Genomic DNA, 24,380 nt, shown 5'->3' on the forward strand with positions numbered 1-24,380 from the left:
TTTCTTTTTCTTGTGGTGCTGGGGATGGAACCCAGGGCCTCCCACATTCCAGGCAGGTGCTCTGCCACTGAGCCCTAGCCCCCAGCCCATCTCTGCCTCATTTCTGGAAGTGTCCTGAACACTGATGTATTTCACAGAGTTTGTGTCTCTGTTTCAGGTTGGTCACCTAGGGTTTTCAATACTGAGGAGTTATGCTAGTAGTTGGTTTTTCCTCCCAGCCCCGAATCACCGTTACCCAAATTCCAGAGCTTGGAATAAAGGAAATTGCCTTTGAGTGTCATCATTCATCCAAATTCAGTCATCATTTACTGCCCGTTATGTATACAGCACTATGTTAATAGTAGAAATCAACAAGTTATATGTTGCTGAAGAGCCAGAATTGATAGCCCAAGGCCATGTTTAATGAGTGTGGAGGAGTGGCCTGTTAGAGCATGGGTTTGTACTAGCCAGGTTGGAGGTCAGCCAGGTGCTTAGAGGATTCTACCTTCAAACACACACAGAGCTTGGATTTGTAAATGTGCCATTCCTGCACAACATCCCCCTTTCACAGGGGAAAGTGAGTCAGTTAAAATGACTGGCTAGAAGAATGTATTGTCAAACCTTAGAATTTCTTGAAAATAGCTGGCATACTGTTCGAGATTGTAAAGGAAAGGCAGTTCTGTTGTGATGTGTTTGTAAGCTTCCAGTCTTGTGTGCTAGAGATTTAAGAGACAGCCAAGTGAGATCACCCTCCATAGATGACAGTGATTGTCTCATTAATCTGAATATGTATTTGTTCCAAGGATGTTTAATTGACACTCACACCATGCTGCTTGTGCTTTCCTGCTGCTGTAGATATTTGGGCTGGTTGGGTGGAGACCGAGGACTCTGATACTCTTGTATTATTTACCTTTTCTCTCCAGATCCCTCAGAGTGGTTGAAGCCTTAGTCCACCACTTTAAAAAGATTGCTCAGACCAGACTCGATTTCAGTGTCTCCAGAAACAGTGTGGTCTTGCCACCCATGGTGGCACACATCTATAATCCCAGCACTTTGGAGGCTGAGGCAGGAAGATTGGCGTGAGTTCAAGGCCAGGCTGAAGTACATAATGAGACCCTGTCTCACCCGGGAAAAAAAAAAAAAGGAATAGAGTGGTCTGTGGTTTTTTGTTGGAGAAGGTAGACATAGAGCAGAAACCTCTTTAAAAATGTTTTAATTGACTCATTAAAGTCCTATTCTCATAGTGCTAGAATAAAGATTGGGTGTCTGCGGACCGGGTGGAATGTAATTTTTGAAGTTTATAACTTTTCTGCATCTACTAGATACTGACAGAATTTCCTGCTAGCCCTATTAGCTACCCAAAATATTAGTGTCCTGAAAACACTGACTCCAGAATGAAAAATGGATATATGGCATCATAAGGTTTTAGAGCTGAAAGAGGTTTTACAGTTCCAAAGGGAGAAAAGGAGCCCAAAGTTTTGTGGTAGATTTTGTTGAGGTTGGTATTGAGTTCACCTCTTCTTCTGCTGTCTTCTGTTTTCCACAGTGAACACCTACCTCTTCATGATGCAGGCTCAAGGCATCCTGCTGCGGGACAACGTGAGGACCATAGGTGCTCAGGTGTATGAGCAGGTGGTTCGCAGTGCTTATGCAAAGAGGAACAGCAGCCTAAATGACTCAGGTATGTTCTTAGTAAAGAGGGGGTGAAATGGCTCTTCCCAAGAGAGGTAAATTTGCCTTGAATAATTATAAGAAGAAAGTATAGGGCCAGGGATTTAGCTCAGTGGTTCAGCTGCCTCTGTCTTGCAAGTGCAAGGATGCGAGTTCGATCCCCAGTACCAAAAAAAAAAAGTGTATTGTGGGAAAGGAAGGTTTGGCTGTGTCTGACTTTACTACTACTAAAGCTCCTGCCTAGTGAGTCCTTGCTCACCTCTGCTAACAGTATGTTGAGGGTGACTGACTGGATTGCATTTTCACACCTCGTCCTTCTCAGGGAGGTAAAGGGTGTTTTTCACAGTACTCTTACAGATACCCCCTTTCAATGTCATGGCCACCAATATCTTGCTCTAGTGGGTAGAGGGAGCATATGCTTAGGGCTCCAATAGAACAAGAGCACCAGAAATTGTTTGGGGGGAATAATTTGGCTTTTAATCTCAGAAAGTGTATTTACATAAGGGGTGTGCAGAATTTGGTGGGACCTCTCTATATACTCACTTGTGGCATGGCTTAATATTGTGGGTCTGTTTGTTTGATATAGTTTTTGGAGACACACATGGTGTGTGATGGGCAGAGTTACAGCCTGTGGTGTGGTTACAGCCCAACTCTGCTGCTCCTGTTGGACCCACTTACATTTGTTCAACCCAGGAGGACTTATGCACCCCATTGTTCATAAATGCTTTTGTTGAAACAGCAAATCTCCATTTCATAATTATCATGTAATCTGGCAACAGTTTTCACAAGTTACAGTTATTAAAAAGCAACTTCTGGAAGGGAAGTTTAGACGATCACCTGGCCTTCCCTCCCAGCCAGATACGATGTTCATCCTCTGGCTTAATCTCAGCTACATAGTTGAGTTTGCATTACAAATGCCTGAGATAATCAGTTTAGAAAAAGCTCAGGCTTTCAGAGGTTTCAGTGCATGATGAGTCCACCGGTTGCTTTTGGTGCTGTGACTGGGTAGCACATCATGGTGGAGCAAAACTGCTCACTTTTTGGCCATAACTCTAAAAGAGGAAATGGCCTGGTTCCTCTGTTCCCTCGGAGGGCATGGCCCAATGTCCTTCCAACCTACATGGTAGAACTACACTTGACAGCTAGATTTTTTTTTCTGAGAGAGAAGAGGCTTCTCCAGTCTTTCTCCTGCTGAGTGCATAAATAATACCCTCCTCTTCTCCACCCAAATGAAGTGACAGAATATGCAGGTGATGGCTCCAGGAGGTCACAGACCAGTTTCTTTTGCACAGGAAAGAGAGGGATCCAGCTAGAGATGGCCAGAGGGGATAAACAAGCCCAGAGATGTGTATTGTCTCATAGTATTCCCTCTGCTCTGTTCCATGCTGTAGAGGACCACTACACACCTGCACAGAGAGAGATGGCCATTTCAGGCAAAAAGGCCCCTCCATCTCCTCAGAGCTGGCTTTGAATAAAAGCTTTTTTCTTCTCACCAAAATACACGGCCTCCATGATTTGGTCAGCAGTGAGCAAACAAACCTAAGCTAATGGACCTACGTCTGGTAACAACCTGAAGTCCTCTCACCAAACCTCACCTTCTCAAGTTTCCACCACTTCCCAAGAGTGCCAAGTTGGGGGCCAGACCTTCAACACCCGGGCCTTTGGGGTATCCATCAGATCTAAACAATAGCAAACCGTTTGGCCAGTCATTGCAACAACGAATCCAAAAGTAGACATTTCTGCCTCAGTCACACTTTTTTTTGGTACCAGGGATCAAACTCGGGACCTTGCGCTTGGAAGGCAGGCAGCGGAACCATTGAGCTAAATCCCCGGCCCTCAATTGCACTTTTAACTGTGGCCCTTATCATATGAGCATTAATGATATAGAGAGAAAAGAACTCAGAGGCAAGGTGGTAGATGGTGTGTGTGCTCAGTGTTGTACAAGAACTTACTGCTGACCATGGTTCTGACTTGCTTTTGTTTTTTGGGTATTGGGGATTGAATGCATGTGTGCTGGGCCTGTGCCCTACCACTGAGCTATCCCAAACCCTTAACTAGGTATATTTATATAGACTGCATTGCAAGTTCTTCAACTGTAAGATAAAGCTTTTTTATTTCTTCTAGAAACTGAATATAAGTATTTCCACTGTCCAGAGATACTCCCTGTCTGGTGTGTGTGTGCATGCATATGTGCACGCGCTTTGCAAACAATCACTATAAGCCAACACCATGCCCTTTGCTTTACTAGGATTGAACCCAGGGTTTTCACACTGAAAGACATCCCCAGCCCCCCTTTTTTTTCATTTTGAGACAGGGTCTTGCCTGGCCCAAGACTGGCCTCAAACTTGTGATCTTTCTGCCTCATTGTCCCAGAATGCTGGAATTATAGACATGAGTATGCCACCATGCCTGATTCAGGGATGGTTTAAAGAAAACATAGTTTCTGAGATTTCATTTTATTTAACACCTGAGATTTACTCTTTGTTTAGCTGGGGATAATGTACTTTTCTGTGGCTTCCAAGGCCCTTATTTTTAAAAAGTACATATTTTAAAATAGTCTTTCTTTTGTAGCAGCCCTCTCTTCTATTAAGCTTTAAGACTGAAGTTTACTGTAAAATAGGAAATTTCTTTAGCTTTTTTTTTGATACCGGGGATCGAACTTGGCTCCTTGTACTTGCAAGGCAGGCGGTGGAACCACTAAGCTAAATCCCCGGCCCAAAATAGGAAATTTCTTTGCAGACTTTGTAAATGAGATTTAGTCAGTGGTGCTTGAAAAATGCAGGGAAAGCATTGCCTCATAAAGGGAAGTTAGAGCCTAGAATTGACCACAACGTAATTTATCAGTCTCTTCTGCTGGCCGGTTTATCGGCAACAAAGGACTGTAGTTAGCAAACTGATGAGCTTTTCATACTTTCTTTCTCCTGAGCTCTTTAGACAAATTGTGGTCACTGCTGGAATAAATTGCCTGAGCTGTAAACCATACCTAGGATAAAGGAATACTTGCAGTTGTGAAGTGAAGTCTGAGCACATTTTTGCCATCCTAATTCCTTGTGTGTGGTGTTAGGTCTACACACATTCCCCACGCACATTGTTTGCTGGATTCAGGTCTGGCTGAATTTCAGTTATATCCCTCCCTCTCTCCCTCCCTTCCTTCTGCCTGTGCATGGTAAGCATGCACTATACCACTGAGCTATATTCCCAACCCTTCCATTTTTCACATGTAGTAGAAATAAATATTGGCCGGGGGGGGGAGCAGAAATGGAGTGGCTTGGTTGTTTGACTAACCCCTGATCCAAACTTTTCTCTAATTAGTGATTGTCTTACTTACTTTTTCATTGCTACAAAATATTTAACACCTACATGTTAAAGGAGGAAGAGTTTATTTCAGCTCACAGTTTGTAAAGGTTTCAGTCCATAGTCAGCTGGTTCCAAGGGAAGGCAGCATGGCAGAAGGGCATTGCAGAGGAGAAACAGTTCATGGCATGGCAGGCAGAAGGCAGAAAGCAGCAGGAGACTACCTTCTTTCTCTCCCTTTATAACAAGCCTATTTCTTGGTGTCATCCACACTCAGGGTTGGACTTCCATTATCCACACCTTATTCCCAGTATCACACCCTTAATCCATACGCCCACACCTTAAATCCAGCCACCTCCGAAAAGCCCAACCTATGACCACATGAGGCTTTGTGGCTGCTCTCCCAGGAGATAGTTACCTCTAAATGTGCTAATTCTTCATAATTCACAGATATTTGCTCTAATAACATCTTTCAAGTATGTTTAAATATCCGTTTTTTCAGATAGAAAGGCAAGTGTTTGGTGTTTATTCAAATGGAGAGGAAGGTGAGGTGGTTTTACCTGAGTCTGCTGGCCAGCCTTATCCAATTCCTGTTCAGTCTCATTCTAGAGAGGCAGAAGCAGTTTCTAGGACAGTGGTGAGAGGTCCCAGGTGGCATCTGCCCACAGGCATTCAGGAAGGGAAGGGGTATGGGAGGATGAGGATGAGAGAGCACAGGTGCGCAAAGACGTCTTCAGAGGAAGCGTAGTGGGGAAGGGGATGGTGTTGTTAAACAGAAAGACGAGGTAGCTGCTTTGGGAAGAAATTATGCTAACTTTCCTCTCTGCTTTTGTGTTATGACTAGTATTTATAGCAGACTACTTCTGTAAACACCGAATTTTAATGTGATTCTTGTAAGACAGGGGGATGGAAAAGGGGCAGTGAGAGGAAGGGGAGTGATGCCTTCATCTCCTGTAGAGGGAAGGTGACAGCAGCTGTGTGACCAGCTTCGCAGGCGAATGGAGGTGGGTACTCAGTATCCGTGCTAACAGTTGGCCGGAAGTGGTGAGGAGTCTTGCTTTAGTGAAAAAGAAGTGAGGGAGAGGGAATGCTGCTGTTGACATTTACTTTAATTATACACAGTTGACTCTAAACTGAGTGCCTAGAAGCCTAAAATGGTAAGAATGGGAAGGGAGCCCTGGTTACAGCAGTGTCCTCCAGTACTGTGTTTCCTGTTGAGTACAGGTTTTCAGGGCTGGTGCAGAGGCCTCCAGTGCCTGCTGCCTGCAAGATGGCACATGGGAAAAGTTCTTCATGGGAGGCGTAGGAGTTAGAGACTGCAAGTCTGAGTTGCCTCTCCCCTTCCCTCCCTAGATTATCCTCTTGACTTGAACCATAGTGAGTCCTTCCTCCAGACCACGACGTTCCTTCCTGAAGACTTTACCTACTTCGCAAACCACCCCTGCCCGGAGAGGCTCCCTTCCATGAGTGAGTAGAGCTCCAGCTCACCCTCCTGTGCCTGGAAATGTGTTTGTCTTTTTGCTGATTGAAATACAGGACAGCGTACTCTCCATCTCGGTCTACCTTCTAGGGAGAATAGAAACAGCTTTCTGCCACTGGAAGCAGAGCCTGCAAGAATCACTTGTGTCCTGGCTCCTCTTCCACCAGCTTGCTGCCTGTTCCTTTGGCTCTGATGCCTGCCTTTTTGCTCTTGACCTCAATTATAACCTGGGGCTGGTAGGAGGTCAGGCAGCCAGCTTTGTCTTTTTAGTACAAATCTCCCATTGGTTATAACTGATTGGATATGATAGAAGTTATTTTCTAAACAAGATGCTGGTTTTAAAACTTTTGGAGGGCCGGGAATTTAGCTCAGTGGTTCCGGCTCCTGCCCTGAAAGTGCAAGGACCCGAGTTCAAGTCCCGGTATCAAAAAATTTTTTAGGGCCGAGGATTTAGCTCAGTGGTTCCACCACCTGCCCCGAAAGCGCAAGGACCCAAGTTCGATCCCCAGTACAAAAAAAAAAAAAAAAAAACCTTTTGGGGCGGAGGTCCGGGATTTAGCTCAGTGATTCCACTGCCTTCCTCACAAGCACAACATCCAGAGTTCGATCCCTGGTACCAAAAAAAAAAAAACTTTGAGGGAGGGGCCGGGGATTTAGCTTAGTGGTGCTTCACCTGCCTCTCAAGCCCAAAGTCCAGAGTGCAATCCCCGGTACCAAAAAAAAAATTAGGGGGGAGCTGAGTGTGATGGCGCATGCCTGTAATCCCAGCACTCATGAGGCAGGAGGATCACCATGAGTTTGAAGCCAACCTGGGCTATGTAGTGAATTCACGGCCAACCTGCACTAACTAGAGGAAGACCCTGTCTCAAAAATAAATAAATAAAAAACTTTTGGATCTTCTTCTTGTTTTACTTTTTCTTTTTGGAATCCTGTATAGAATTTAAAACACTGATAGTAAATTTTTATACATTTTCTGTATTTTTGGGCTTATTCGTTCTACTCCTTTTTATCCCCCCACCCCCCACCCCGCCGTTTGGTACCGGGGATGAACTTGGGTCCTTGAGCTTGCTGGGGTGGGGGGCCGCTGAGCTAAATCCCCAGCCCCTCCCCTTTTTTAATGCAAATAGAAAATCCTAAATTTGCAGTGTTTTTTGTTTTGCTTCGTTTGTTTTTTTGAGACAGGATCTTGCTATGTATATGTAGTTCAAGCTGGCCTTGAGCTCAACTATTACCTCTAACAGTAGTCCTGTCTCAGCAGGAGGGCTGGGATTATAGGTGTGCACCACCACACCAGCTCAGAATTTACTTTTATGTTCAAATGTAGTGAAAATGGAAGTGTTGGAAGCAGCCATGCATGGTGTTTGCACATGTTCTCATCCCTGAGAGAATAACTGATGATATGGCCATGCAACTTGGCTTAGAAGCCTTTTTTTCATTTGAGTGTTCCACACACACACAGATCTTCCCTTTAAAATCAGCCTGGACCTGTATTTATTTAAGGAAGGCTCGGATTTGGGATTAGAAAGTCTTTTGATGGCCCTAAAGGTAATGTTCTCAGGTTATCCTTTCCCTAGCATGTACTGTCATGGTTCCACTTAGCCAAAGTCAAAGACTAGTGTCGGAGGTGATGATCCATGGGCACCTGACTTTCTGGTCGGTGAGTTAAGAGATACAGCACCTCTGGCCTAGCTTCAAGCAGAAGTTGACACAGCCCAAGCTGGCTGCTTTTCTCCTCCTTTGAAAAGTTTAACTCCTCCTTTACTTAGTCTTAATTTCTTTCTATACTCTTGGTAGAAACAACTTTGAAGTCTTAATTCCTTGATGTCTTCTTTACCAGATGATAATGATGTATTGAAATGCAGAGGGAGGGGCTCCCATTCCTGTTAAAGAGATGAAGGATTGAGCTTTTCCTGAGAGTAAAACCCTGGACATGGGGGGAAATTGATTGTTTTTCTGACCTCTTAATCACCTCCTTTTCCAGAGGGCCCAATAGACATAAATATGAGTGAAATCGGAATGGATGACATTCATGAACTGTTCTCCAGAGACCCTGCCATCAAGCTTGGAGGTCACTGGAAGCCTTCTGATTGTGTGCCTCGATGGAAGGTAGGGTGTGGGTCAGCCCCCAAGTCCTGGAAAGCCTGTCTAGGGTTTGCCATCCTTCTGAACCACCCAGATTTGCAAGCTGGAATGTTTTGTAGTTTAAGCTCTACCACTCATTTGATAGAAATGTTTTGGAGAAGTAGGTTCCCCAAGGTCTCATCTGGAGCCACAGAAATTTGCTTCATTGTGATGATGGAGCAAGACCTTATTAACTTCCCAGCAGAAATATTAGCAAAGCCAGGGATTGGTTGTTCTCTAGTGACAAGTGCACAAGTCAGCTCCACGAAGTCAGTACTTCCCACTGGTCTTCATTGGTTACTATGAGGGTAGGGGATAAAAGCAGTTATCTAGCTTGACAATGAGGGTTAGTGTCAGGAGAGGAGCGATAGTGTGGATCAAGCTTACAGCATTAGCTGAAGTCCATTCTTTCAACAAATATTTATCAGAATGCTTGTTCTGTGCTGGCCCTGTTGGATGCTGGCGGTACAACAGTGCCTGGAACAGAGCAGTGTTTCTAGCCCATCACTGTTTGACAGTGAGCCCCTAGGAGCATGTGCAGTACACACTCTGTAGATTTACACTGTATAGATGCTTTCACAGTATTATGTATATAAGTGTATAATGTGCAATCTGCACACAATTAAAAGCTTGTTTCAACTTAATTGTATGTTCACTTATCTACAGTTGTCTTTGAGCATTGGATCACAGTGTGGAAGGTGTCTTCTTAGGGTTGTGGTCTAGAATGGCTTCATTCAAGCCTGCAGTGTGCAAGGCATAGCATACATAAGAGTAAGATACACTTAGTTCCAGGGTGAAGTTGCCAGCATAGGTCTGCGTCAGAGGACACGGAGGACAAGCCAGCCATCGGGTTGCTCAGCCATTTTGCAGGGGTGTCCAGCTCTGGAGCAGAAGTTCAGAGGACTAACTGGGTGGCTTCTTTGGCTGTGACCCACTCTAGGTGGCCATCCTTATCCCCTTCCGGAACCGGCACGAGCACCTCCCGGTCCTGCTCAGACACCTGATCCCCATGCTTCAGCGCCAGCGCCTGCAGTTTGCATTTTATGTGGTTGAGCAAGTGAGTGTTTCTTTTTTTCTTGTTTCTGTTCCTTTGGGGGGGCGGGTACTGGGGATCGAACTCGGATCATTGCACTTGCAAGGCAGGCGGCAGAACCACTGAGCCAAATCCCTGGCTCTTGTTTCTGTTCTGAGGCAGCAGTTTATAGAGTGCTGTAAGCTAATCCATCTTCCTTGTGAAGAGCACGTAAGGCAGAAGAAATCTTAGAGCTGAGTTGCTCTGGGGTGGGAGGGGAGCAGAGATGGCTTTCTGCCGTGGGTGTGAGATGTTGCCCGGCAATTTTGAGTGCAGGATGGAACTTTGTTTGAAAAAAGGGCCTCTGTGTGGGGGTTTTGCTTGTGCCCGCTCTGGGTGATGTCTTTAGGCTCCCACTCGGGAAATTCCCCCTGAGGTAAGGAGGTGCATCCAGTTCTGCACCAGAGCAACACACGGGGGCCTCCTATGCTTGTTAATTAGCCTTGTGGCCTGGGGCACTCAACTTCCCTAAGCCTCAGGATTTGGTTTAGCTTTCGTCGTTGTTTTTTTTTTTTTTTCTCTGGATACCGAGGATCAAACTCAGGACCTTGTACTTGCAAGGTAGGCATGGAGCCTACTGAGCTAACTCCCCGGCCTGGATTAGCTTTAGTCTTACAAGTTTGGGGGTTGAAGTTCCACAAGACAGATTCTGTCCTCCCCCTCTCCCCAGCCCTGTGTGGTATTCTTGTGTGGCCTAGCTCTAGTTCACATGTTTATGTTGCTGGCTTGGCATCTTTCAAGTCTGTGATCCTTGAGCTTGCGATTTTGTTGACAAATGAAGGGTCTGCAAATTACTCTGAATTCCGAGGACCCATTTGCAGTCTTCCCTGCAAGCCACTTCTAAGGCTCATTGCCTGTGCTGCTGTAAGTGGTTGTGGTGTGGCTGCCTCGTACCGGAATGAAGAAAAAGAGCCCAGCTTGCTGTCCTAAAAAGGGAAGGCATCTGGAAATGGGATGAAGTAGTCCAAAGCTCTCTGGAAAGTAACTTTTGTTTTTGTTCTGCTTTACCTTAGCTTCTTGAAGTCATGTTATAAAAAGTCTCCTACTGGGGCCATGTATTTAGCTCAGTGGTTCTGCTGCCTGCCTCGAAAGCGCAAAGTCCCAAGTTCGATCCCCAGTACCAAAAAAAAAGTCTCCTGTTAATTAAATATCAGATATTTCTATGTGATTAAATATCATATTCCTTATGTCTGTCCCAAGCTGGGGGACACTTGCTACTGGCAAGGGTGAGTAAATGTTGACATTTAGATCAGATTTGCTGTAACCCATGGGACCAGGTCTCCTCATGAGGTGCCAGATTCTTTGTCAGTAGGCAGGAGTCCCTGCTGTGCTAAGTGACGCTTGTCTTCATTGGTCCTTCAGAATAAAAAGAGCCAAAGCAAACAGCAAAAACCTCCCTTCCTACTAGATTTGGTTTATGAAATATTGCCAGATTGGTTGATATCCTGAAGACAGTGACTGGCATGGGCCAGAGATGTAGCTCAGTGGCACCCCGCCTGCCTGGCAAGCACAAGGTCCTAAGTCCCATCCCTGGTACCGGAAAAAAGAAAAACAGACAGTGACTGCCAAGTATTGGTAATGTGGTGTTAAGAAATCGAAATAAATAGTAATGTTTCCTCTTAGCCACATTTTCCTCTATATCCTGTTCATGGTGGAATTTCTATGCTCAGTGGCCTTGGGAAAGAAGAGCTTGAGTTTGTTACTACTTTGATTTCTAAAGAAATCAAGGCTGGGTGATCATTGATCTCTGAGTCACAGAGTGTGTTAATGAGTAATGCTAGACCTATTCACATGTGCCCAGCAATTTTTTTTTTCACATGGTTCTAATAAGCTCTTCTTTTGATGTGAAACCAACAGAAATTTTGCTTCAAGAATCTGTCTGTCTATAGATTTTTGAGACACAGTCTCACTATGTAGCCCAGGCAATCCTCTTGCCTCTGAGGCTCAAGTATTGAGATTATTGGCGTACACCACCACATCCAGTTTAGAAATCCTTTTAAAAAGACAGTTTTGCTTCTTTTAGGTTGGCACTCAACCCTTTAATCGAGCCATGCTTTTCAATGTTGGTTTTCAAGAAGCAATGAAGGACTTGGATTGGGACTGTCTGATTTTTCATGACGTGGATCACATACCAGAAAGTGATCGCAACTATTATGGATGTGGACAGATGCCCAGGCACTTTGCAACTAAATTGGATAAGTATATGTATCTGTGAGTATTGTTTTTGCTTAAGAGGTTAAATCTACAAAGGTGAGAGATACAAAGATGAAATGCAAATTAGCTGCAGCCCAAATGTCTATCAACTGATAAATGAATAACCAAAATGTGGGCTGGGCCGGGGGTTTGGCTCAGTGATTCCTCCGCCTGGCTTACAGACTCAGGGTCCTGAATTTGATTCCCGGTACCAAAAGAAAAAAAACAAAACAAGGGCCAGGGATTTAGCTCAGTGGTTCCGCCGCCTGCCTGGCAAGCGCAGGGTCCCGAGTTTGATCCCCGGTACCAAAACAATAACAACAACAACAAAAAAAACCAAAATGTAGGATATCTGTACAAGGGAATACTATTTGGCAATACAACGGACAAAAGTGCTTATGAGTGCTACAACATGAATGAACGAACCTTGAAAACATTGGCTAAGAAGCTGGACACAAAGGTCACATAATGTGATCCTATTTAATTGTATAGGAAATGTCCAGTATAGGCAGATCTATGGAGACAGAAAGTAGACTAGTGGCTGCCTAGAGCTGGTGGGGAGGGGGCTGCCACAGTAACTTGTCAGTGGATACAGGGCTTTTGGGGGTGATGAAATGTAATAATAATGATTGTGGTCATGGTTGTACAACTCAGTGGGTATACTAAAAACCATTGAATGACACGCTTTAAATGAGTGAATTGTATGGTATGCCAGGTATATCTAATTAAGCTGTTATTAAAAAAATCAGCTAGGAAAAATTCCCTTCGCTCCTTGGTGGGTACAGGTCAGCACGAGGGGCCAGTCGAGTAGACCATAGGGAGTATCGTTAGGTACTCTAGGGGGCCTGTGTTATAGAAGGAATTGCCCATGCGCAGCACAGGGGCCTAATGCTCTCTCTCCTTTCAGGCTTCCCTATGCTGAGTTCTTTGGGGGAGTGAGTGGCTTGACAGTGGAACAGTTCCGGAAGATCAATGGCTTTCCCAATGCTTTCTGGGGCTGGGGTGGAGAAGATGACGACCTCTGGAACAGGTACTGCCAAACCTCACCCCCAGAGATGCTGCCTGAGGCTGTGCGAGCGGCTATCCAGTAGGGTGTGTGAGCCGTGTCCTGAGCCACGTTTTATGTCAGTTCCGTGTGTGTGTGGTACTGGGATTGAATCCAGGGCCTTGCACATGCTAGGCAAGTACTCTGCCACTTAGCTCTATCCCCTGCTCTCTTTGAGACTGGCTCTCACTAAGGTGCCCAGGCTGCTTTGAAGGTGCAGTCCTACATCAACCCCCTGAATGGCTGGGTGGGATTAGTGTGCACTACCCACACCTGTAATATATCTATGTATGATCAGTATAAAACATTGAGATATTTCACATTCATTTCTTTTTTACTAAGTGTTTGAAATCTGGTGTGTACTTTATATGGCAGCACCTGTCCCTTCTCAGTAGTCGCATTTTAGTGGTTTGTAGCCAGCCATGATTTGTGGCAGCCACCCTGGACAGAGCAGCTTCCCACCATTCTTTGAGTGGATTTTAGAAGCACCTGGGTAGTTTTCTTTTGTGATAGAGATAGGAATATTTGGAGTCAGAGTGCTGACTTCGGCAGCACATATAATATTTGGAGTCAGAAATGATTTTTATATATTTAAAAAATTATACCATGATAACATTAAAAAACACCTGTTACCATTCTCAAAAAAACTTTCAAGTGAAAATAGAAGGAAAAAATGAAAACAAAGCTTTTGTACATATGGAAGGGAGGGCGCTTGAGTGGGGGGAATGGGATAAAATAAAATTTATTTTTTCAAAAACCCTCTACATCGGGCCGGGGATTTAGCTCAGTGGTTTCACTGCCTGCTGTGCAAGCACAAGGACCCGAGTTCAATCCCCAGTACCAAAAAAAACCCATGGGGCTGGGGATTTAGCTCAGTGGTGCCATCGCCTGCCTCGCAAGCACAAGGTCCTGAGTTCGATCCCCGGTACCAAGAAAAAAAAACGCTCTACATCCAACCAAAGCATGTATTTTCTTTTTATTCTCATTTGACATGGAAAAATAAAAACTTAAGAAATATTGTTAAATTGTCATTTTATCAGGAATAATGCTCATTGTAAAATACACATGACCATTAAAATAAAATGCATTGCCTACAATATGAATACTGAGAAATAGCATTAATTACCATTTCAATGAGTTTGTCTTTAAAAAGTGGTAAGCAAACAATAATCTAATGTTAGTTTTTTAACACTATAAAATAGTAGTAGCCTAAATCTCAGGGTTGTGAAAACCAAGAGAGATGACATCTATGCAACATCTTCCTAGGGTATGGTATGTGAAAAGTGCTCAGGAGATGTTACTGCTGTGTATGTCAGTGTTAAATACTCTTTGCAAACAGGGTGTACAATGGCCCCATTTAATTGTTAAGGGATTACTGTAATTTACATTAACAATTCCCTATTGTCTTTCCATTTTCCCACTAGTATAGATTGTAATGTAGTGGATGTTCTTTTGCCTGTTTCTTACTCATGTGTAGGAAAAATCCCTAGAAATGAAATATGGTCAGAATATAATCATTGTTAAGACTTTTTTTGTTGTTACTGGGGATCAAACTCAGGAGGCAGGCGGTGGAACCACTGAGCAAAATTCCCAGCTCCCATTTTTAAGACTCTTAAGCTGTATTATAACAGAGTGGTCCCCCTCCTGCCATCAGTGATACCTAAAATTTATACTTCACTGGCATTGTGTGTACAGTGTCACTAAACCCTCCCCAAACTGCATAGTGGACTGTTAGTGACAGTGCACACGATTTGACCATGGCATTGCCTGAGGCTTGTGTTACACAGTCTGTGTGAACAGTCTGGGTGTTCATGGTGTCATGTTTTCACAGAGAAATAAATGGTAGGGCCAAGAATTTAGCTCAGTGGTTCCGACGCCTCCCTCTCAAGTCTAAGGTCCAGAGTTCGATCCCCGGTACCGAAAAAAAAAGAATGGGAAAAATAAATGGTAACTTATAAGGAACAAATGTCAAAGAATTTAATTCCCACCATATATCTATTTGTTTTCTGGCCTGGATTTTAAAAAGAAAGTATACGGGCTGGGGATTTAGCTCAGTGGTTCCGCCGCCTCCTTGCAAGCACACAGTCCAGAGTTTGATCCCCGGTACCAAAAAAAAAAAGTATATGTTGGTTATTGGTCACAAATTAATAATTTGCTGGTCAACATTCAGAAGATACAAAGGCATATAAACCAAAGGGTCTGAGTCTCATCCCCAGTGCCATCTGTTTTATCCCTTGGAAGTAGCCCTTTAACAAGCTGTGTCTTTCTGTTCCTATCCAGACAACTTGAGACAGGCCTCATCTGCCCTCCTCCAGCAGTATCTGTGTTTTTGATAACAATTACATGGTATTCCCTTACATAGATACACAGTGATTCATTTTACTCCTCTCGGGCCGGGGATTTAGCTCAGTGGTTTTGCCCCCTGCTGCACAAGCGCAAGGACCCGAGTTCGATCCCTGGTACCAAAAAAAAAGACGTTTTTACTCCTCTCCTTTGGATGGACATCAGATGTTTAGGTTTTTTAATATCCTTTGTTCACATGAACAAATATTTCTTTAGATTAAATTCCTAGTTGTGAGCTACATAGGCAACATATGCACTTTCAAACCTGGATTTTTTTGCCAAAATCCTCCCCCCCAATTCTGACTGATGTTGCGTTACTATGCCTTCTCTCTTTTCTCTTTTTTTTGGGGGGTGTGTGGGGGGTGGGGTGAGTGTTAGGGATCAATATATCACTTTTTTTTTTTTTTGGTACCTGGGATAGAGCTTAGGTCCTTGTACTTGCGCACCAGGCGGCGGAACCACTGAGCTAAATCCCCGGCCCATGTCACGTTTTAAAAGAGGAAAACACAAAACAAAACCCTTGGCCCTGAGGTTTAACGTGGGGCCTCACCCATGCTAGGCAAGCGCTGCACTGCTGCACTGCTGCACTGTGCCCAGCAGGTCCATTTTCTTACACCACCCCTGACACAGCATATAAACTACTACTTTGTGCCCTTTCCCAATCTGATGGATGAAGATAGCGTTGTTTTCCGTGTACTCATCTGGGTGACTGGTCCTTGAGGCTTGGCTCTCTACGCTCCCAGGCAGCTCCCAGCCCACCAGAGGGCCCTGGGTGCGGGGGGCTGTGGCTGCTTTTCTCCAGCACCCTGCACAATTCCACGCACACAGTAGGCATTCCATATTTGTTAGATTTGAGCAAGAGCAGTTGGGTATGTCAAATTAGAGTATAATTGGGAGCCAATCTCCCAAGGAAGGAAGATCTTGCAACAAACAGTACTGTGCCGTGAATGTCCCATCAATAGCATCTGCCTTTCTGTATTAGCTGTATCTTAGACCCAGATCAAGTTGCATTTAAACACAGCTTGGGAAATCTTTTACTAACAGCATTGAAGATAAATAGCCTGCACGCCACCTCTGAATTCTACTTCCCAGTAGTGACTTTTCATGATTTGTGCGGTTGTACATGAAGATCAGAGTCACATCCCATAAAGTGATTCATCTGTGTGGGGAGTCGGGTAGAGGCCTCAAGTCAAGAAAGTGGCATCGTGACCTTGCTGAATTGCTTTGTTGAAGGTTGTGGAAGGGCAGGTGCTATGAACCAGCGAGGGAAGTGTAGCCAGAGGCGTGCAGGTGCACAGGGCTGTGTGCAGCTGGGGCTCCCTTGCTCCCTGCCACAGACACCCCACAGCAAGCCTCATTGCCAGGGGTTTGGTTTTGTTTTTCCTCTTTCATAATCTGATATATTGTAGATTTCTTTTCTAAACTTGTGAACTTACTGGGAGGATAAACAATTTGAATATTTAGATGCAGGAGAAGTTCTCCTGTTTCACCTGGGGATCCCTTGGCCTTAGCACAATCGGTGTTTTGGACCACAATATTCTGTTGAGACTGTCCCAGCAGCATCCCTGGCCTCTGACCACCAGATGCCAATAGAGACGCATACGCACACATACACACACATTGCTGCAACCAAAAATGCCTCCACATATTGTCTTAGCCCCTCATCCAGGTTCAAATTAACCAGCTGGCTAACTATAATACAGTAATTTTTTAAAAGGTAGATGTTTTATTTCCACTCCACATTCAAATTTTTACCTCCATTTGCCAGTTGTTCCATCTGGGCTGTGGCCGTTCCTTTGATCCCAGCTCTGCTGGTTGGACTTTGTCCTCACTTCTGCTCATTTCTACAATTCAGATGTCCCTTAGGGTTGGGGATTTATCTCAGTGGCACCGCGCCTGCCTTATAAGTGCAAGGTCCTCAGTTCGATCCCCAGTACAGAAAACTTCCCAACATAATTTCCAGTTAGGGCTCTTTAAAGTAGAGTGAGGCTGGCGTTAAGAAACCTCGATTCAAATCTTTCTAAGTGTTTGTGGGTTTTCCTTTCAATCCTTTAAGGCACATAGCTAACTCCTTCACCAAAAAAAAGGGTTTTTTTAAATGAATTTGCCTCTGTCAGGTGTTTTTTTTTTTGGTACCAGGGATCGAATTCAGGCCCTTGCCCTTGCGCGTCAGGCAGCAAAACCACTGAGCTAAATCCCCGGGGCCCTGTCAGGTGTTTTGAAAGCAGTCAGCTCTATTTTCCTTGTTATATTTTCTTATATCTAATTTAATTGAGTTGCAAAACTGTAGTAGCAAGTACAGGGAGCATACAAGTTTGGGATCAGCTACTGCTGACTTGCATGGCACCTGCCACCGTGGTGAGAGAGTGGCACGTTGGACTGCAGCATGTCCAGAGCCGTGGGACGTGGAGAGACTCCGGTGGGAGCTTCCACTGTGGGGTAAATAAATGGCCCCACTGCGTTAGTAAGATGGAGGTGGGTGAGGAAGCTTCTGCTCTGCTTCATGCCAGGTAAAGGCTGTAGCACGACTCTTAGGCTTTGGTCACTCGGGAAAGGTGGGGGAGGACTGTTTATCTAAAAGCCGGTTCGTTTGGTCTTGCACAGAGTACAGAATGCAGGCTATTCTGTGAGCAGGCCCGAAGGCGACACAGGGAAGTACAAGTCCATTCCTCATCACCACAGAGGAGAGGTCCAGTTTCTTGGAAGGTTGGTACAGTTCACATGTTCCCCTTACAGATGTCCTCTGTACGCTTGCTGCGGGTCCCGGTGTCTTAGCTCACGTTAGAATGATTCCAGTCCTGATCTGACAGGGAGTAACCCACACCGCCTGTGTCTGCTTGAGCTGTGACACTAGGGGTGACATCAGGTCTTTGGCAAGAACTTGGATAGTGAGGTCTTGGAAGTCCCCTGCTCCCTGTGCCCATCCCAAGCACATGGTCGCGTTTGCATCTGAAGGTGCTGCGAGCGTTTGCTCTGCCTGCCACCCTCTCCCGTTACAGGCGGTGTCCTGAGCTTCATCCATGGGGCTGCAGCTGTCGTGTTCCTCCTATTCTTTCATAAACAAACCTCAGATGGGACAGAAAAATGTCTCTCTTCACAAGTGACTTGGGGGGGGGGGTGTCTTTTGCAAAGTGTGGGAAGAGTTGTCCTTCAGACAAGCAATTCTAATTGCTAAACCCCGCCTCTGAGAATGGGAAGGCACCGAGCACACACTGCTCTGTCTCCTGCCCTGTTGTAGTCTCACCTCCTTACCCACTTGGTGACCTTGGCCGAGTCCCTTCACACCACTGAGCCTGGGCCTCCTCATTTGTCGGGGCCGGGTGGGGGGGTTAGAGGTGGTAAAGTAGTAAGTGAGGACCCTGGCCGGCAGCAGGAGGTTTTTCTAAGCAAGCAATCGTAAGTCCTGGTTGGGCCTGCCAGCCTGGCCCCATCCTCTCAGGGCTTGGCCCATCCTGCCCTCTTCCGGGAAGAGGTTGGGTCCTCACTTGGCGCCCTCTCTCTGCTTGGCCTTACAGGTACGCCCTGCTGAGGAAGTCCAAGGAGCGGCAGGGGCTGGACGGCCTCAACAACCTGAACTACTTTGCAAACATCACATATGACGCCTTGTATAAGAACATCACTGTCAACTTGACACCCGAGCTGGCTCAGGTGAACGAGTACTGAGAGGAAGAGAAGCACGTGGGCTTTGCCATCAGCACCACAGAAGTAGTCTGGTCCCACAGGAAGGGACTAGCAACAGAGTCTAATGAAGGACCACAGGGTTCAGGGAAAACTGTGACACAGCACACGCACAAACGCCTTCACTGTAGGACCCGCTGGGACCGAGGGGTCATCTCTGGACACCCCTCATCAGCACTGGCTTTTTGTTTCCACAAGACAGACGTCTGTCCTGCTGCTCTCTCCCCATCTCCCCACCCCAGCATCCCATCTTCACCACACTCTCCAGAACCCCACAGGCCGTGAGCCGCCCTGGGCCTGTCATCGGCCGCCACTGTGAGCGCCTTTGGAGCCCAGGGCAGGCCCTGCCCAAGGCAACTGCGCGCCAGGAAGCCGATGGAACTCCGCACCATCCTTTGCATCTCTGGTGTTCTCTTTGGTTTTGTTTTTTTAAAAAATTACCTGCTTTGGGTGGGGATTGAGGGTGGAAGGGAGGGATTTGGGGACGATAAATAGTAAATATATAACAATCACTTCTTGAAGAAGTATAATTGTAAATAAGCCATGTAAAATGCCTTTTTTAAATTTAATTTTATAGCTGGCTCCAATTCAAAGTGAGGATTTATACATTAGATCGCTTATTTGGTTGGCAAACACAGGAACTCAGTTAAATGTAATTGAAGAGGGCTGGGGATTTAGCTCAGTGGTTCCACTGCCTGCTTTGCAATCGCAAGGTCCCGAGTTTGATTCCCGGTACCAAAAAAAAAAAAATGTAATTGAAGAGTATTATCTCCCAAATTGCTGTCACTTTGAAAGGGAGTGGATGCAGAGCATATCCCACAACAGGTGAAACCCCTTCTTCCCCAGAAGCTGACCTCTCCTCCCTCCCTCCCCTCTTCCAGGAGTCTTGCTCCTGCCTCCTGCTGTGGCCAGGCACACCTGCCCCCCAGGCCTTTGCTGGACAGGAGGCCGCTGCGCGGCACACTGCTGTGCCTGCTCACAGCTGACCCCTGGGGTTCCTATGTGCCAGCCAGATCTCTGGACTGCAGTTTTTTGTCCTTTCTCCTGTGGAACTTGGTCCAGTGTCTGAGAGCTGTGCCTAAACGGCCAGCTGGCTTCAGGGATTCCGTTTTCCCTTTTGGTTTCTGGAAAGGTGATTAGTCCACAGTTATTCTGTCTGTGCTACATGGAAGTAAGGAACAACTGCAGTGGGAAGAGTTCAGCCAGGGGGCAGGTGACACTTGCGTGCTGTGGGTCAGCTGGGCCCCAGGTGAGACCAAATCAGAGCTTTGAAATTTAGACTGGCAAAGCTCCACGTGTTTCTGAAGTCAGATTCTAAATTGCATTTGAATTTGTGCCTCTTTATTTTTCCCTGAGCCAAAGCCCTCAGTTTATATTTCTGGCCACTTCTGCAGGATTCTGGAAAATGCCAGATCCCCCCACCCCCTTTCCATAAAACATATTTATATATTGTGATCCGGAGTACTTTCTGAAGAGTACTTCATAGTTTTTTTAATTGCCTTGTTTGCCTTCAACTTCTTAATTTTCATGGTTTACATGGGTGTGTGTAGGGCGTGTGTATCTATGTGTGGGTTGGGTTTTTTCTGCTGCATGTGTTGGTTCCGTGGACATATGATCCCCACACACCGTGGGAGTGATTGGCCAGGCCTTGTTTTTTGTTTGTGTGTTTGTTCTTTTGAAGAACAGAGTGGTATTTAGGAGATACATTGCAACATAACGCTCTTACCAGCGCATATGAGAGAGCAGCTGCCTGCCCTTGACAGTGCTGGTAAGTTGTATCATGCATTTTCAACAAATTGTAAGCATTTCATGCTTTAAAACACCTTCACGAGAGAACATCACACAGAAGTTTGTTTGGTTTCCTTTGTCTCACAGTGCATATAGCAATACAGACTCCCTCACCCTCACTCCCTGCCACCCCGGCTCTTCCACCCTCGCCCTTCTCTCTCGTCACTGAAGGCTGTGAGCTGCTTTCCATGTGATAGAGCTGTGATGTCACTGGGAAGGACTTTCCAGGACAGACGAGTTCTGGGTTAGTGATGTCGCATGTGCAGCAGTGGCACGAGTTGGTGATCTTGTTGGAAGCCTTGTATTAGTGTCAGTGCCACCAAGTGCTGCTATTTGCTGAAGGCTGACACATGATTTAATCACAAAAATGTTGCTTTGAGGACAAAAGGAAAGGTTTCTTTTCACTGCCTAAAGTAGGGTCACTTACATCCCCTTGCAATGATGCCTAAGTTTAGTAGTATAGAATCTCTTAGTACACACTGTTAATCATGTCCCCACCTATTTGAATATTATAGGGGAAGTGTAAAAGTTATAGGCATACGGCCAGGCACGTGTGTTGTTAATAGCATGAAACTCTCATGTTGAAAAAGAGAAAGAACCACCAAATGTGACCTTGGGCTTAGTTTGGCAGCTGAAATTCTTCGAGGCTACTGACAGGTGGTGACCCCTTAAATCAACCTAGTCTTTGATTGCTATGTGCAAGAAAGGTTCCCCTTTCATACTGGTTTTTTGGGGGAGGTGATATTTCCAATAATACTCATGGTGACATAATAGGGACTCTTTTTGTCAGAGCTCCTCCACCACAGACATTAGTAGCTGAGCAACAGCCACATGTAGTGATTGTATCTGCCCACCATTGATAATGGGATTGGACGAAGCTAGCTTATTTCCATCACTACTTTTTTTGAGCTTGCTCTTATGTTTTAAGAGGTGCCAGGGGTACATTTTTGCACTGAAATCTAAAGATGTTTTAAAAACACTTTTCACAAAAATAGTCCTTTGTCATTACATAATTTACTCATGTGTTTGTACATTTTTGTATGTTAATTTATGAATGATTTTTTCAGTAAAAAATACATATTCAAGAACCAAACCTTGGTGGTTGTCTCTCTTTATCCTTGGCAGTTTGGCTTCATGGGGGCCTTTCCTTCCTTTGAGAGGTTCAGCATCCAGAGCTCCAGTGACCAGCAGCAGGGAGAGCTCTTCAGGGAGATGGCAGCCCCGAACCCCCTGAGCTTCCTGCAGTAAGGAACCACACATCCCCCTCCCCCAGGTACCAGCCAAGTCGAGGGGCAGTGGAGTTTGGTTCCTGAAGGTCCTGAGGTCAGTCCAGAGTCGGCTCTCTGCCCTGTTCTGCCCAGAGATGATAATCACAGCTTCTATTCATTGAATGTTTACCACACAAAATGGTATTTATTCACAGAGTTCAGGTCTGTGTGCAGGTGCTTGGGACTTGATGAGATGCAGAATAACACCGGTTCGGTGGCCTCCTGGCCCACTGCCAGTGCAGGTGTGAGGAGAGAGTGGAGCCGCACCGAGCTCTGGGAGACCTGTGGTGTGACAGCAGGGGGCAGGGTCCTTGAGGTGGGCGTGGGAGATCCCAGGGAGGTACCCAGCTGCAGGGACAGGAGAGAAGTGGCATGGCTTGGGCGAGGAGGGGGAAGACTGCTTTGTTTTGCTTCCCAGTACATCTCACTCGGCTTCATATTGGCTTTACATTATTCATTCCTTGACTGTCAGCCCCACTAAAGTGTCACCCTTAAGAAAGAAGACTTTGTTCCTTATTCCATCCCCCCTTCCAAGAGTTCAACTGGCTAAGACAGACAGCACAACTGGGGCTGCTGGACCTCTCCCCTCCACTCACCTGCATCTGGGCGATGCCCCAGGGCCAACTCCCTGACCTTTTCCTGAGGCAGAGATAAGACTCCTGGAGCCAGATCGTCCTGCAGGACCTGCAGTAACCTTTCTTCACTTGGAGCTCACTGAAGGTTCGGGCATATGGACTGCATCTCACACATCCAGTTGCAACAGTGAATTATGGGAAAGGACAATGCGCAATAGAGGACGTGGACGTGGACATGACTCAGCACCCTCTCAATCACATTATCAGTCATGCTCTGGAAGACCCAATGGATGGTGCCCTAGACTTGGCTCAACATTTTAAATTCTTACACCAGCACCCTCAAGCTGGGACAATTTTTCTTTCTCCTAGCACAAGCCCATTCGCCCCAAGCATACCATCACCTAATTAAACTTCATTAAACTGCTGCTTTTTCCTTTCCACTGTGTGCCACATCCAATTCTTTGTCCCACTCAAGAACCTAGATACCAAGCTGGGTGTGGTGGTGCTGGTGATCCCAGGTCTCCGGAGGCTTAGGAAGGAGGATTGCCAAGAGTTGGAGGCCAGCCTAGGTTACACAGTGAACTCAAGGCTGGGCTGAACTACCCAGTGAGACGCTGTCTCAAAAAAACAAGAAACCAGTCTGGGACCCTATCACCCATGGTAAGATTACAGACAGATGAGTTAGAAATATAATAGGCAAGCAGACAGGGCTGAGCCCTCGAGAGAGTCAAGACAAAAGGTAAAAACACTGCAACCGTGGCCAGAGATATATCAGCTGGAGGCCAGGTCTCCATGCTCCCCCAAGGGATAAGATAAGTGATAACACCTGGTCTGGTGAAGTCTAGACAGGCATCAGTTGCCTAGGTGAGTGACCAAGACCCCCAGATCCATCACCCCCTGAGAAGTTCTTTGTTCTCTCCATGTACCCTTGTTATGTGACTTCCTTCCCTGTTGGATCACTGTTACCTAAGCAACTGTACTGGTAACCTTATTGGTTGACCATATCTTTAACCCACATTGTACCCACGTGGGTTTTGCTCTATAAAAACTTCTTTGTAAATTGTGGTCCCTGGTTACCCATCTGGGTCCCTTTCTACCTCTCAGGAGACAGCAGCTATTCCCTCAATAAATATTTTTCTGCTCTTAACCTCTGTTCCTAGAATTCATTCTTCCATTTTAGAGAATACGAATTCGCTGTATGCTTTCTGCTGCGGTGACAGACATATGGCTTGGGAAGTTTACAGTAAACACACGGCACTGACATCCAGTGGACCCCTCCAGCTGAGTCATCATGGTGGAATGCGGAAGGCCAAGAGAAGGTGAGAATGAGCTGACTAAGGGTGACCAGGGTGAAGGAGATTTAGCTCAGTGGTGCCTCACCTGCCTTGCAAGTGCAAGGTCCTGAGTTCCATCCCCCATACCACACACAAAGAAAGCAGACTGAGCTTGGTTTTATAACAGCTCATTGCCAAGCATGGTGACCTCTACTGTCATTCCAACTACTCAAGAGGCTGAGGCAGGAGGATTGTATGAGTCCAGCCTGGGCAACACTGCAAGACCCTGTCTCAAAAAATAACCACCAGCAGGGCTGGGGACTTAGCTCAGTGGGGCCCCTGCCTGCCTCCAAAGTGCAACGTCCCAAGTTCGATCCCCGGTACCAAAAAAAACAAAAACACACAACCACCAGCACCTACTCAAAATACCTAGCCCTTTCCTATGGTGACATTAATCTACTCGTGAGGGCAGAGCTGTTATCAGGCCCCTGTTTCCAACATGAACTTTGGGGGATTCGAACAAACAAACCATAATACACATTCTCTAAACTTTTTGGCTCTTATAAGAATATGGTTTACATAGAATCCACGCATCATAT

At 45.8% G+C, this 24,380-nt stretch overlaps 1 protein-coding gene across 3 annotated transcripts in view; it reads left to right on the plus strand.

The window, feature by feature from the left end:
• B4galt5 (beta-1,4-galactosyltransferase 5) overlaps positions 1-22,943 on the plus strand; it is a 63,961-nt gene extending 41,018 nt beyond the window's left edge. The window contains exons 2-10 of one of the 3 annotated variants that reach the window (XR_015446040.1): positions 1,526-1,660; positions 6,298-6,411; positions 8,406-8,530; positions 9,486-9,602; positions 11,641-11,828; positions 12,718-12,840; positions 17,803-17,904; positions 18,714-21,937; positions 22,405-22,943. Coding sequence is in view for 1 of the 3 variants with exons in the window: in XM_087197728.1 (XP_087053854.1) it covers positions 1,526-1,660; positions 6,298-6,411; positions 8,406-8,530; positions 9,486-9,602; positions 11,641-11,828; positions 12,718-12,840; positions 17,803-17,904; positions 18,714-18,861 (1,052 nt within the window). In the remaining 2 variants the exon portion in view is untranslated. Of the gene's footprint in view, positions 1-1,525; positions 1,661-6,297; positions 6,412-8,405; positions 8,531-9,485; positions 9,603-11,640; positions 11,829-12,717; positions 12,841-17,802; positions 17,905-18,713 lie in introns of all 3 variants that reach the window. The other 2 variants (XR_015446041.1, XM_087197728.1) reach the window with 2 other exon arrangements.
• The last annotated feature ends 1,437 nt before the right edge of the window (positions 22,944-24,380 follow it).

Source organism: Heterocephalus glaber, unplaced genomic scaffold (assembly GCF_053883595.1).
Source record: "Heterocephalus glaber isolate CG9 unplaced genomic scaffold, H.glaber_assembly_v1.0 deba00001673, whole genome shotgun sequence".
NCBI classification, from domain to species: Eukaryota; Metazoa; Chordata; class Mammalia; order Rodentia; family Bathyergidae; genus Heterocephalus; species Heterocephalus glaber.